The 13,829-nt window shown below is 47.8% G+C and overlaps 1 protein-coding gene across 2 annotated transcripts in view; it reads right to left on the bottom strand.

The window, feature by feature from the left end:
* CFAP77 (cilia and flagella associated protein 77) overlaps positions 1-13,829 on the bottom strand; it is a 141,443-nt gene that overhangs the window by 52,784 nt on the left and 74,830 nt on the right. For both annotated transcript variants that reach the window (XM_057549369.1, XM_007194451.2), the window contains exons 3-4: positions 9,340-9,439; positions 8,556-8,784 (exon numbers count right to left, since the gene is read on the bottom strand). In XM_057549369.1, coding sequence (XP_057405352.1) covers positions 8,556-8,784; positions 9,340-9,439 — 329 coding nt within the window. The remainder of the gene's footprint in view (positions 1-8,555; positions 8,785-9,339; positions 9,440-13,829) is intronic.

Below are 13,829 nucleotides of genomic sequence, written 5' to 3'. Positions count from 1 at the left end.
ATGGGGATAACCGTCCCTACTTGGCAAAATCGTGAGGATTTAATGAGATGATGCGTCTAAATTGCTCGGCGTTACATCCATCGGCCGCTTAGTGAGGGCTCTGCAAATGTTAGCCACTGGGACTGACACCCAAACACACATACGCTGGTCCTTGTTTTGTTTTCTGAAGCCTCTGAGAGCAAAGCTCCTCCACTGTCCTCACTGCAGGGCCTCAGAGAGTTGAGGACCATCTGCATCTTCTCTCCGCCAGCAGGGAAAACCTCATTTCTTGCCACGTTCTTTGTACACAGTGATCTCCCTCCCCTTGTCCCACCCACCAACCTGATTTCTCCCCTCTGGACACTCTCCTGTTTATGGGCCTTCCCCTGAATCTATGATGACCCACATTTTTTAATGATGCTACAAGTGTGACCTGAGTGGCAGAATAGAATAGGTAGGTCACCTCCCTCGTCTGGACCTGCTACTACCCTCTGTTAATGTGGCCGAGGAACACATTCAGTCTTTGAGGCAGCCTCACTGCAATGCTGATTCATAACCTCAATCACAGGGGAGCACGGGAGAGTCTGCTAAATGACACAGGAATCTCTGGCTTTTCCATCTCATCTCTGGGTCTCAAATCAACTTTCTCTTCCCTTTCAATAATGTCTCAAAGCCTTAAAAGGCCCTGGACCACATTTCTCCAACAAATATTTATTGAGTGCCTACTATGTTCCAGGCTCTCATGATATAGCGGTGGACAAAACTGACGTTGTCCGTGCCCTCCAGGACCTGCGTACCCGGTGAAGAAGCAGAGAACTGTTTAACTACACTTGCAGTCAGCGCTGGGGAGCAGATCGGTGGGGCTGGGCCTCTGGTTGCCTGGCAGGATGTACCTTGCAGGCCAGCACGCAGGCTCAGGGGTCTTTGCGAGACCCACATGCTCCCCCTTGTGGTCAGCCCGGTTTCACTCAGCTGAGTTTCAGGCCTGCAATAAACCGGGAATTGGTCTCCCCGTTCAGAAACTGTCTTGGATACCTGGGACCGGTGTCTGGGAAGGGGTTTATTGTTATTTTATAGGAGTTTGGGTGGGTGGCTTGGATTTTGGCCGTCGGCTCCAGGAGAAACAAAATAACCCAGAGTGATTGATGGGCCCATTGTAAATTTGTAAAATAAATCAGCTTGGCAGAGAGATTCAGAAAGCCTGTCAGGCAGCAAACATTTTTTTAACAGCCTGTAAAATTTCCTCCATCCTTCACATTTGTCAGTGTCAGGCTGATGATGCATCTGATAGCCGGGCGAGCAGCAGCGGGGAGGGTGGGCTGGCAGTGTTCCCTAGCTTTCTTGTGTTTCTTATTTTTCCGTGGTCTGAACGCTTTCAGTACCAGGATTGGAGGGGGTCTGGACTAGACTAATTGGTGGATGAGTCAAGTGTTCTACCCGAGTTGCTACTGGCTTCATATTCAGACTTCAGCGTGGCCATTTGCTCATGCATTCATGCAGCGGATATTTACTGAGGCCTCTTTGAGCAAAGGCACTATGGTCGGCACCAGGGATACTGGGGTTGAGCCGAAGCAGGCCTGGAGCACCCAGTGTAGTGAAAGTTCCGGATGCCCCATCAAAGAGCTTGTTTATCGGGAGGTAGGTGAAGGTGAAGGGAAGCGACATATCAAAAGGGAAGTTCATTGAGCCCTTTTGATGTGTCCAGGTTAAGTTTAAAGCTTTAAGAAAAATCCAGACAGGATGGCCTTCACCATATATGTTCCGTCTCAGCCCCCATCTAGTGCAGGAAACATTTGGGTAGCATCTCTACCTGTGTCACCTCCATCCTTGTGTTTGTTAGGAAGGCAGCTCAGTGCCAAGGTCACCAACACAGGTGGTTGGGCCAGACTAATCCCCATCCCACTATAGCGCAGCCAGGGGCAAATGACTTCCCCTCTCTGACCCTCTGTCTCTTCTTCTGTAAGATGGGGACGTAAGCGTTGTACTCACTGAGCTGTTCAGTTATTTAAGGAGAGGATGCTTCTGAGGTACTTGGCACAATGTCTGACACGTAATAATAGCAATAATAATAGTTGCCGTTATTAGTTCAAAACGGGGTCTACCCATCTTCCATCTGGCCCATGTCAGATACTGACATGCAGGGAGCTGTTTGCTCATTGACTGAATGATGAATCCCCCTACTAGCATCTTGGCCCTGCTTGTGGCATGATGTTCCCAGGCAGCGTGGCGGTAGAGCCCTGGACACCCAGAATCTGCCAGGAGCGCCAGCTACTGCCCAGCTCCCCCATCCCCCGCCATCCCTGTCTCATCATCTTCGACAGTGTTGGACCAATTAGGAGCAGTAACAATTAAGATGTGCCGAGGGCATGTGAACATTTGCAAACACTTATTAAAATGCATCAATAATTAAGCGCTTCTTTAATAGTTACATTTCTGGCCCCCAGACATTTCTGTTTATGGACCGGGGGTCACAGCACGCTTTGAGATCTGTGTTATGGTCTTACACGTTGCTAATGAGAATTTAAAATTCTTCCCTGACTTGGATTCTGAGATGTGACAGTGAAACGGCAGAGTGAGAAGGTGACAGCTCTTTCCAGCTACCTGATCCTAAAGGTTCGGTCTTCAAAGCCGGCCAGCTAGCCAGGGTACAAATCCAGGCTCTGCCATTGTGCAGCCTCGGGGAGTGCACGCACCCTCGCTTTCCTGGCCTGTGAAGTGAGCAGAACGGTACCTGCCTCATAGGCTTCATTAGCAATTATATGTGCAAATGCCTGCCACGTGTAAGTTCAATTCACAGCAGCTTCTGTTAGTGGTGGGCCCTACCATCATCAGAGGACACAAAAAGAGGCAGCAGGTAGCTGAAGGGTCCTCATGACCAACCTACACCAGCAGTTGCAAACTCAGTGCCTACTGGGACCAGACGGGTCAAGAAAATGAGAGTGGAGACTGGGATAGACAGAAGGGCACGTGTGGAATCTGTCCAAAGCGGACGCTGCTCAGCCTCATCCCCTGGTGCCGGGCAGGAGTGCAGACCCAGGTTGCCTGGGCTTCTGACTTTTTAAGAGAAGCAGGAAATCTGGGTTTTTATGTGAGATCTCCTGATTTTGTTTTTTTAAATGTGGCAACTCGTTCAAACTTTTTTTTTTTTTTAAAGGAGAAAGATTTTACTTTTTTTTTTTTTTAATTTATTTATTTATTTTATTTATTTTTGGCTGTGTTGGGTCTTCGTTTCTGTGCGAGGGCTTTCTCCAGTTGCGGCGAGCGGGGGCCACTCTTCATCACGGTGCGCGGGCCTCTCACTATCGCGGCCTCTCTTGTTGCGGAGCACAGGCTCCAGACACGCAGGCTCAGTAGCTGTGGCTCACGGGCCTAGTTGCTCCGCGGCATGTGGGATCTTCCCAGACCAGGGCTCGAACCCGTGTCCCCTGCATTAGCAGGCAGATTCTCAACCACTGCGCCACCAGGGAAGCCCCCTCGTTCAAACGTTTGATTTTTTAAATTACTGCCTGGGCCAAACAAACATCTCTGTGGGTTGACTTGGCCTCAGCCCCTACTTGTGACCACATGTCTACACGGGCATCCTTTTCCAGGTAATTGCTTAGGTGTCCACTTCCTTTTAGCCAGAGGCTCATGGATCGAAATGTACCTTTCTGATTTAGTGACAATCTGTAACAAATTGGTGTGGATTGGAAACCAAATCAGCTAACTGGAAAGGAAGTAACTGAATAATCCCAAATTCAGGTTTTGACCCTACCTGGCTTTGAGGGCTTGCGTGGGCAGGCGGATGGAGGCGTGCGCTGCCCCTCACATCTAGCTATTTTGTCCATCGTAAAATATGTAAAGGGCAAGGGGATTTGATGGTAGGGGGCCGGGGGAAGAGCTGTAGCCAGAATGTTCTCTCACACAGCAGTTACAGACCCTCACTCAGCATCCCTAGCTCGGAGTAAGCTTCTCGCGTATTTAGTCTGAAGTGGAACTTTATTTTTTAACATATCTTCTGTAGTTGTGAGTAAATGGTAGTCATTTGTTTCTTGGCTTCTTTAGTTATTGGACCAAATCACCCCAACAAGTCCTCGGGTAGTCAGGTGTAATCGGATTTGGTTTTTAACATGCTTTTAAAGTAAGGAAATAAATACAATCGAGGCTTGTAAAAGGTGATCATTAGAGAATGGGTCTCGGTCCCATAACTTTAAAGTAATAGCCCCATTATGGAGATGGGGGGCGATGATTTTTTAACTGTTCCTTGCATTGATGTTGTAAGGTAGAGGGGCTTTGCGGGCAGGTCGGGCATTTCAGTAAAAGCTTTTCCAGCAGCCATTTAACCTCCATTTACGAAGAAATAAAGCGAAATTGATGCTGATTTGGGCCTGCTTTGGGGGATATTTTTGTTCCATAAAAGCCCTTTTGCTTGCAATTTGCTGAGCTGCCCTGTCACATCAGAAAGGGCTGCTGTTGATAAAGATAAAGCTTTATGGCCACGATATTTGCTGCTAACAGCAACCTAATGCAGCATTTTCATTTTTGTGCAATTAATGTTAACGTCTGCTACGAAAATTGTCATTAAATACCATTTTAAAATCCATTCAATTTGCATATGCAAAGCCCATTTACCATCACAGAAGATATAGCCGGCACTTCATCACGTCCTTTCCCTGAAATTGCAGCCACCCAGTTTTATAGCAATTTAAGATTTTATATTGAAAGCTAGATGATAATGGATGTCCTTTCTGAGCCCAGCTGACTTAAGCTTTTCCATTGTATGTAGAATAATGCGGCCCCAGGACCAGAAACTCTGGGGGATCATGCTGTACCTCAGCCCCAAGGAGGCGAGATATGGAAGAAAGAGCATGGGACAGGGAGTCCACCAGCCTAGCTTGAGATCTGGCTTTTGTCTGGTCACAACTTGCTGTGTGACCTTGTGAAAATCTCTTCGCCTCTCTGAACTTCTGTTTTCCTGTTTTAAAGAGGGGCTTCAAACCAAGTGATTGTTAATGTGCTATGTGTTCTAATATCTCATATTTTTAAATCTAAGTACACTAGATTAAGAATCCAGGCCAAGCTGTGCTGTGAAAAAGTTGTGTGAACTTGTGGAGGTCAATTAATCTCTCCATGACTCAGCTGGATAAGTAACCCTGCCTATTTCCTGCACAGGTTTTTTTTTTTTAATGAAAAAAATCTTTTTAATTTTTTTTATTGAAGTGTAGTTGATTTACGATGTTGTGTTAGTTTCTGGTTCATGGCAAAGTGATTCAGTTGTACATACATACATATGTATATTATTTCTCATATTCTTTTCCACTATGGTTTATTACAGGATATTGAATATAGTTCCCTGTATACAGTAGGACCTTGTTGTTTACCTATTTTATATATAGTAGTTTGTATCTGCTAATCCCAAACTCCTAATTTATCCCTCCCCTATTCCCTTTCCCCTTTGGTAACCGTAAGTTTGTTTTCTATGTCTGTGAGTCTGTTTCTGTTTTGTAAATAAGTTCATTTGTATCCCATTATAGATTCCACATGTAAGTGATATCATATGATATTTGTCTTTCTCTGTCTGACTTGCTTCACTAGTATGATCATCTCTAGGTTCATCCATGTCACTGCATTTGCATTATTTCATTCTTTTTGATGGCTGAGTAGTACTGTATTCCTTTGTATACATATACCACATCTTTTTTTTTTCTGAATTTCTCTCATTTTTATTTCTTTTTTTGAATTTTATTTTATTTATTTATACATCACGTTCTTATTAGTTATCTATTTTATACATATTAGTGTATATATGTCAATCCCAATCTCCTAATTCATCACACCCCCCCAAACCCCGCTTTCCCCCCTTGGTGTTCATACATTTGTTCTCTACATCTATGTCTCTATTTCTGCCCTGCAAACCAGTTCATCTGTACCATATTTCTAGATTCCACATATATGCATTAATATACGATATTTGTTTTTCTCTTTCTGACTTACTTCACTCTGTATGAGTCTCTAGATCCATCCACATCTCTACAAATGACCCAATTTCGTTCCTTTTTATGGCTGAGTAATATTCCATTGTATATATGTACCACATCTTCTTTATCCATTCGTCTGTCCATGGACAATTAGGTTGATTCCATGTCTTGGTTATGGTAGACAGTGCTGCTGTGAACATTGGGCTGCACAGGGTTTTAGTGACAATGAAATGAAATTGACGTAGAGACAGAACATACCCTGAGAATCCCAGAATGCCAGTGACTGCCGTAATATCCTATTTACAGATGAGGAAACAGAAGCCCTGGAGGGAAAGAGAGTTGGGAACAAAGGTGGGACTAAAAGCCCGGGCAACTCCTCCTGGACACCATGTTGTCTTCAAGACACTGGTGACCACTATGGACCAGGCTAGTGATCACACAGCAGGGACTCTGTCCCTCTGCACTCCAGGCAGTCCTGGAGAACCTTGCCTTGCCTTGAAAGATCGACTTGGGCATTATTTCAAAGGTGGGAGAAGGACAGTATACAGATGATTAGTTAATCTGGTCCAGAAGTGACTTTCCAATGTGTCTCTAGTGCCACCTTTCAGGTTTTGAGGGCTGATGAACAGCAATGAACAAACAGCATTTCTGGTGAGAGAGACGTGCATAGAGTTTGAGGCCAGGGAGGTGGGAAAGCTTACCAAAGAGAGGATGTTGAGCTGAGCTTTGATGAGCAAGTAGATTTTACCAGGTAGGATGGTGAGAAAGGCAGAGGGAAAAGCATACAAAGGTATGGTGGCATACACTGTGGGAAACACCGTGGCAGTTCCTCAAAAAAACAAACATAGAATTCCCATGCAATCCAGCAATTACCCTTGTGGGTATATACCCAAAAGAATTGAAAGCAGGGACTCAGGCAGATAGTGTACACCCATGTTCATAGCAGCATTATTCACAGTAGCCAAAAAGTGGAAATAATCCAAGTGTCCATCAAGGGATGAATGGATAAACAAAATGTGATATATACACACCATGGACTATTATTCAGCCTTAAAAAGGAAGGGAATTTTGATGCATACTATCAGTACGACATGGATGTATCTTGAGTACATTATGCTAAGTGAAATAAGCCAGATATAAAAGGACAAATACTGTATAATTCCACTTATATGAGGTCCCTAGAGTAGACGAATTAATACAGAAAGAAAGTAGAGGGTGGTTACCGAGAGCTGAGGGGGCGCGAAATAGAGGGTTACTGTTTAATGGGTACACGGTTTCAGTTTAGGATGAAGAAAAAGTTCTAGCAATGGATGGTGGTGATGGTTGTACAACAATCTGAATGTACTTAATGCCCTTGAACTGTACACCTAAAAATGGTAAATCTTGTGTATATTTAAGCACAGTAAAAAGTGATTAGAAAAAATAAAATAAGAAATAAAGGAAGCCCCACCTCCCCCCAAAAAAGTTGAGTAGCACAGCCAAAGGAAGGCACCCGTCCCAGAACAGTGGGTTGTGGTGGGAAAGGACTGGAGATAGACTGTCAGTGGCCTTGCATGTGGGCAGAGCAGGGCAGTGCCACATAGATGGACCAAGATACAGGCTTAGTCTCAGGTGTCACAGATGGGACTTGGGGCAACTGGAAGCCCCAGGCCATTCACTGCTGGCTGAGAGCACTGCTATTTATTTGTACAAATACCAGTGATTTTTGTAATGCTTGTGTTGTGACATAATATGGGTTGGGAAGCCCTGTTGTACTGGACATTTGCTGTTTTTGCCTGCTATTGTGTTCTGTTCTCCTCCTTCTGGATCAGAACCCCTATTTCTGCATCTTTTCCACCATCAGCCCCTGTAGATCATGGGGACTGCTTCCAACCACGCCCCCTCCAAGGAGGGGCAAGGGATCAGGCCTGGCCAATCAGAGCACCAGAATCCCCCAGCCTCAGTAACTGGTACAGAGGCAAAAGTGTGACCCAGGCCTGGCCAATCAGTGTATGTCACAATTTCTCCTCACTCCTGTGGTTGGTTCAGGGATAAGCATGATACTGAAGTTGGACCAAAGAATCTTAATCTCAAGGCTTTTGTAGTTCCTACACCACTCCCACTGGGGTCACTAAAAGAATAGGACGTAAGAATGGAACTGATTCTGGCCATTTTGCCACATGAGGAAGAAGCCTGTCGGAGAATGGAGACAAAACTGAGAAGCATAGCCAAGTCATGGAGAGACATACCCAATGCTGGTGACATTGCCTGATTGCCTAGATCCAGCTATGCCTGAAGCTCTACCTTTTCAATCATGTGAGCCAATAAATTCCCCTTAAAAACAATCAAAGTCGTTTGAGTTGAGACTTGATTACATGCAACCACATTCTACTTTTATAGAATGTCATGCATTCCAGAATTGGGACATGGGTCACATGTCTGCCTCTGAACCAATCACTTTGGCCGTGGTTTGTGAGATATGCTGATTGGCCAGGCCTGGATCACTCGCCCCTCCCTGGAGTCCAGAGTCATGCTCCTCCCACATTGTTCCCTAATTCAGTCGCCACTGAGCACCCCCCTCACCATCACGGGTGCCAGGCGTCTGGCACGGGTGCCAGCCTTGGATGCCAGCCATCTTACCGTGCCCGGATCCCGAACGTCATATTTGGAGGGAGAGAGGGCGGTTCCTTCTTGAGGCGCCGGTCATCCTGGTCACTGATGCGGATGTCGTTGAGCTGACGGTAATGGAAATTCTCCCGGGCAGTTACCAGGCCAGCTTTTACTGCCCCACGGTTCATCGCGATGTAATCCCGGCTCAGCTCATGGGGGCAGGTAGGCTGCTGTTTAAATACATTCCAGTGTCCAATGGCTGAGGGCAGGGAGAGACAGAGCCATGGCATGGAGATCAGTCTGGGAAGTAAAGCAATCCGTGGCATCTGACGGAGAAGAAATTGGGGCACGAATACCTTCTCATTAACCTGCAGCCCGCTGGGTGACAGCCCTGCTTTGCCCCCTGAAAAGGTGGGGTCAGGATTCCCAGAGATTCTAGACGGTGCCTGAGCATCCTTCATGGAGCTGGGTTTGCCTGGCCTTGACCTCGTTTGGGAGATCAGAGGGTTGGTCACGAGCCTGTCTATGCTTGCAGCTCCAAAGGTGCAGAGCACAGACAGTCTTGCCTGGGGACAAGGTTTGCCTGGGGACAGTCTTGCCTGGGGACAGTCTTGCCCCACACTGTCTGGGGCCCTTGCTATTTCCCTGACACCTTAGACCTGGACCCTTCGTGGTCCTGTCCTTCTTGGCTAAGCCCAAACTGTGGTTTCCGCCAGAATCGTGCTGCAGGGCAGGCCCCTTGACTCTTTTCCTGGAGGAAGTAGCCTAGGTAGAGAGTTCAAGTCCCTTTGGGCTCCAAAGGAAGCTTGCTCACCTTCAGGGACCCCTCCATCCTGCCTCTGGATGTAGAGTCCATAATTAAAATTAATTCCAGGCAGACTGCAGCTTCTTTCCCGGGGCTTCCCAAGTTCAGCCTGTTGGGGGAAGGACAGAGAGCAAAGGTGAGGAGTGGAACCTCAGACCAACGGTATTATACTAAATTCAGTGGCAGGGAGGCATCGGGTGCTTGCTTTACCCCAGGCCCTGTGGGCGACCTCAGGGCTACTAGGGTGTGGAACACGAGCCCTCCCTGAGATAAGCGCTAACTGCTGTTGGGCGTTGAGACACACCTGGGGGAAGCCTGCCTGCTGTACTCCTGCTCAGGGGCGGGTGAGGCGAGCAGAGTCAGGAGGACCCTCGTGTGGGGGGTGGGGTGCGGTCGGGACCGAGGCCTTGAGGGAGGACGTGCATTTGTGCAGCAGGAGAGAAGGGCGGCACAGTCCCTGCACTGAGCAGCCGTATTTGGGGTCCAGCCCAGATCTGGCAACCTAGAGCCGGAAATGATGGATGGAATGATGTATCTGGCAGATGGACGGAAAGACCCGGTTCACGGAGACTCACCTGGGGCCACACTTGAGGGAGGGGGCATCTTTCCTCCCTAACCCTTCATTCCTACTGGAGACGGCTCAAATCATCGTCACTGGAGCTGCTTCCTTGGATGTCACCTGAGGGTGGGGATACGGTGACAAGGCCCACTGTCACCCTCCTGGCGGCTGGACCGCCATTCTCACTCTTTGGGTCTCTGGTCAACTCCTTAACCCCCCAGAAGGGGTTTGTAGGGATGAAATTGCTCTATTATCAACCACATCATTTCCCCCATTGTACAGGTGGGGAAGCTGAGACCCAGAGTGGCGGGGTCACGATCCACGGCTCCTAAAGGATGGGGCTGGATGTCAGATGCACCTGTGTTTGGCTTCGGGGTGAAGCGCTTAGGCATGATGCTGCATTGCCTCTCTTTAGACCAGCAGCTCCCTGAGCTCAGAGGTCCTGTCCTGTACGGTGCTTAGATCGTTGCTCTCCATCAATGGACACCTGCAGAGGTCTGTGTTCCAGACACAGCACTGGGTTCTTCATACGCCTCTCTTACTTAGTCCTCACAGCTGCCCTGTGAGGCAAACCACCACTGTCCCCATGTCTCAGATGGGGAAGCTGAGGCACAGAGAGGTCAAGACAGGTTGCACGAGGCCACACGGGAAGAAGTGGCAGAGCTGAGATTTGAACCCAGGCTGTGTCGCCAGCCCACATTCAAATCCACCTGCTAAAGAGATACCAACCAGGTGTGTGACGCTCCCGGTGCCATCAGGCCCCGGGGACCATGGACCTTACTGAGCTGGGGGGGTGCAGCTGCTCCTCCCACCCCCACGGGCCCCAGGCAGTGGGCTCCCAGTTGCAGGGTGTTACATCTCCCAGGACATCCCTGGCTCTGGCCTCACCAAAGCCCGTCCAGAGAGTCTGGTGGCTCCGGGCTCACCCTTTCTCCTTTGCCCATCAATCTCTCTCCCCTTGTCTCTGGCTCCCGGAGACCTGGGCGCATAGAGGTGGATGATGTGGGACCACCCATAATGGCTCATCACGGTCTCGGAAGAAACCCCTCCCTTGGGCTGGCAGTCTGGGCCCTGCACCCTCCAACCCCATCCACCTCTGCAGCTTTGCCTTCCTGGATACTCCACGTGGTCCTGAGATTTAGGCACAATAGACCACTCCCCACCCCTGAAGGGTCTGCCAGAGTCCCAGCCTCTTTTGCTCCTGGCCTGCCCTCCCCTTTCTGGTTCTTATTCTTCAAGCTCTCTGGACCCCTCGGGCTCACTGTGGCCTCTCCCTCATCTGGGTCTGGTAACACTTACTATCCATTCTATTCATTTGGGGCTTAGAACTGAAATGACCTTCTCAGTTTCCAGGAATGCACATGCCGGGCCAGCCTGCCTGGAATATAATATCCTACACAACCTTCTATTGGCTTCTATTGACTTCTTTTGCCTGGTGGCACATAACAGGTGTTCTCTAAATGCCTGAGATTAAAAACCACTTCCCTTGGGAAGCCCTCCGGGGTTGCCCTCAGTGCAGACAAACTTCCTTGTCTAAGGCACCATAGGGCCCTGAGCTCCACCTTTAGGGCACTTCAAAATTACGCAGTAGAACCAGCTTCAGCATGGACTGGCCATTACAAAATGGTGCTCAGTGAAGAAGCCAGTCACAAAGGACCACATGTTGTATGATTTCATTTACAAGAAATGTCCCGAACAGGCAAATCCATAGAAACAGAAAGTGGATTAGTGGTTGCCCATGGCTGAGATGGAGAGGGGATTGGAATGATTGAGGGGTGATGGTTAAGGGATATAAGGCTTCTTTGGGGGATAATGAAAATGTTCTAAAATTGATTGTGGTGCTGGTTGCACAATCCTGTGTATATGCTGAAAGCCATTGGATCATATACTTTAAATGGGTGAATTGTATAGTATGTGAATTATATCTCAGTAAAGCCATTAAAGATTACAAAGTAGTGTAATTAAGTCATTAATTGTGTGATGATCAGTTTAATGTCTGTCTCCCTCGGTAGACTGTCTGCTAAGTCTTTCTTTCCTTCTACCTTTCTTCCTTCCTTCCTTCCTTCCATCCTTCCTTTCTTCTTCCTTCCTTCCTTCCTTTTTCCCTTCCTTCCTTTCCTTCCTTCCTTCCTCTCTTTCTTCCTTTCTCCCTTCCTTCCTTTCTCCCTTCCTTCCTTGCTTCCTTCCTTCCTTTTTCCCTTCCTTCCTTCCTTTTAAGGTTAATTATTTTTAAAATAGACTTTATTTTTAAAGCAATGTAAAGTTCACTGCAAAATTGAGCAGAAAGTACAGAGATTCCCCACATGCCACGTAGTTTTTATTCTCACCCCTCTTTTTCAAAGAGATCAGCAGAGAACAGATGCTAGTAAAGAGGGGCTGAGTGAGGGAATGAATGAATCAACTGCCTCCTTGGAAACTCTGGCAGTTCTTTCCTACACACTGCCTCATCCTTTTTCTCCCTCTTCCTTCTCATCTCAAATCCCAGGCCTTTACCTCCCTCGAGAGCTGAGAGTTCTGAGTTTCAGGTGGGGGCCCTGGCTGGGTGGTTTGTTTGGATTTCCTTCCGTGTGATTCACTCTGAGCTGCAGACAAAGCCCTGGCTCCTCATTTGTTTATGAAAATGATCTGGCCTCTCCGGTGAGGTGACGGCAAGGGAAGTTAATTAAAATGTGACTTCTCCGGGAGAGGCCCCGCCTCCCTCTGGCAGGTGCAGGTGGGCAGAAGTCCAGCTGGCAGAGGAACGACAGACAGACTCAGAGGCTGCCACTGGGCGGGGCCTGGCGGTGAAGGAGGCACGGAAGCAGGCGGGTGCCTCAATCTCCACGCTTTTTAGTGAGGGTTGCCTAGGAATCAACGACGGCCAGAAATACTGAAGCCTTGGGGTGCAAAGGTCATCCCAATGGGAAAGTCGCTCATTCGTTCGCTGCACAAATATTTATTTTGTATCTCCTCTGCACCGACCTCTGTGCCAGGAGTTCTAAGGTGAACAAAGCAGACACATACTGCCCCCTTCCCTTATGAAATTCCTTATCTTGCTAAAAGGACAAACTGAACCAGTAATGACAACCAAGGCCACCAGAGGGTTTGATAGGGGAGCACAGACTGCCTCTAGCTCTAAAAATGTGTGAGTCTATAGAGTGAGAGAAGGTGTTCGCAATACATATTTCTGACAAAGGGCTGTTATTCATCATATATAAAGAGCTGCTACAAATCAATAAGAAAAAGGCAGACGATCCTATAGAAAGATGAGCAAAAGACTTGAATAGGCACTTTATTAAGGGGATGTCCCAGTGGCCAGGACCCATATGTCAAGGTGCTCAATGTCTGAGAAGTACAAAATAAAATATTGGTAAAGACATGAACTGGAACACTCATGCTCTTGGTGGGAATGTAAATTGGTACAACCACTGCAGAAAACTGTTTGGCAGTATCTATGAAAGCTAAACATATGCCTACTGATAACCCAACAATTCCCTCCTGGACACCCAACAGAAATGAGTGCCCAAGTCCACCCAAAGAGATGTCTGAGAATGCTCATAGCAGCTCAGTTTGTGATAGCCAAGCACCGGAAACTACCCAAATGGCCATCCCAGGTGGATAAAAAAAAAAAAGGTGACATATTCATTCAATAGAACACTCTATAGCAGTGGTTCTCAACTGGGGGCAATTGTGCCCCCAGCCCCCAAGGACATTTGCCTGCGTCTGGAGACGTTTTTGGTTGTCACAGCTAGGAGGCAGTACTACCCTCCCTCCAGTGGGTGGGGGCCAGGGATGCTGTGAAACATCCCACAATGCGCAAGACAGGCCCCACCGCCAACAACAAAGAGTCCTCTGGCCCCAAATGCCAATAGGTTAGGAACTGCTCGATGGCACCGGGAACGAGAGAACAGCTCTACACAACCACCTGGGCGGGTCTCACACAAATGTGGGACAGAAGGAG

The sequence above is a fragment of the Balaenoptera acutorostrata genome, chromosome 6 (assembly GCF_949987535.1).
Source record: "Balaenoptera acutorostrata chromosome 6, mBalAcu1.1, whole genome shotgun sequence".
In the NCBI taxonomy this organism is placed as follows: domain Eukaryota; kingdom Metazoa; phylum Chordata; class Mammalia; order Artiodactyla; family Balaenopteridae; genus Balaenoptera; species Balaenoptera acutorostrata.
Note: the sequence above shows the minus strand (reverse complement) of the source record. Positions and strands in the feature narration are given on the sequence as shown.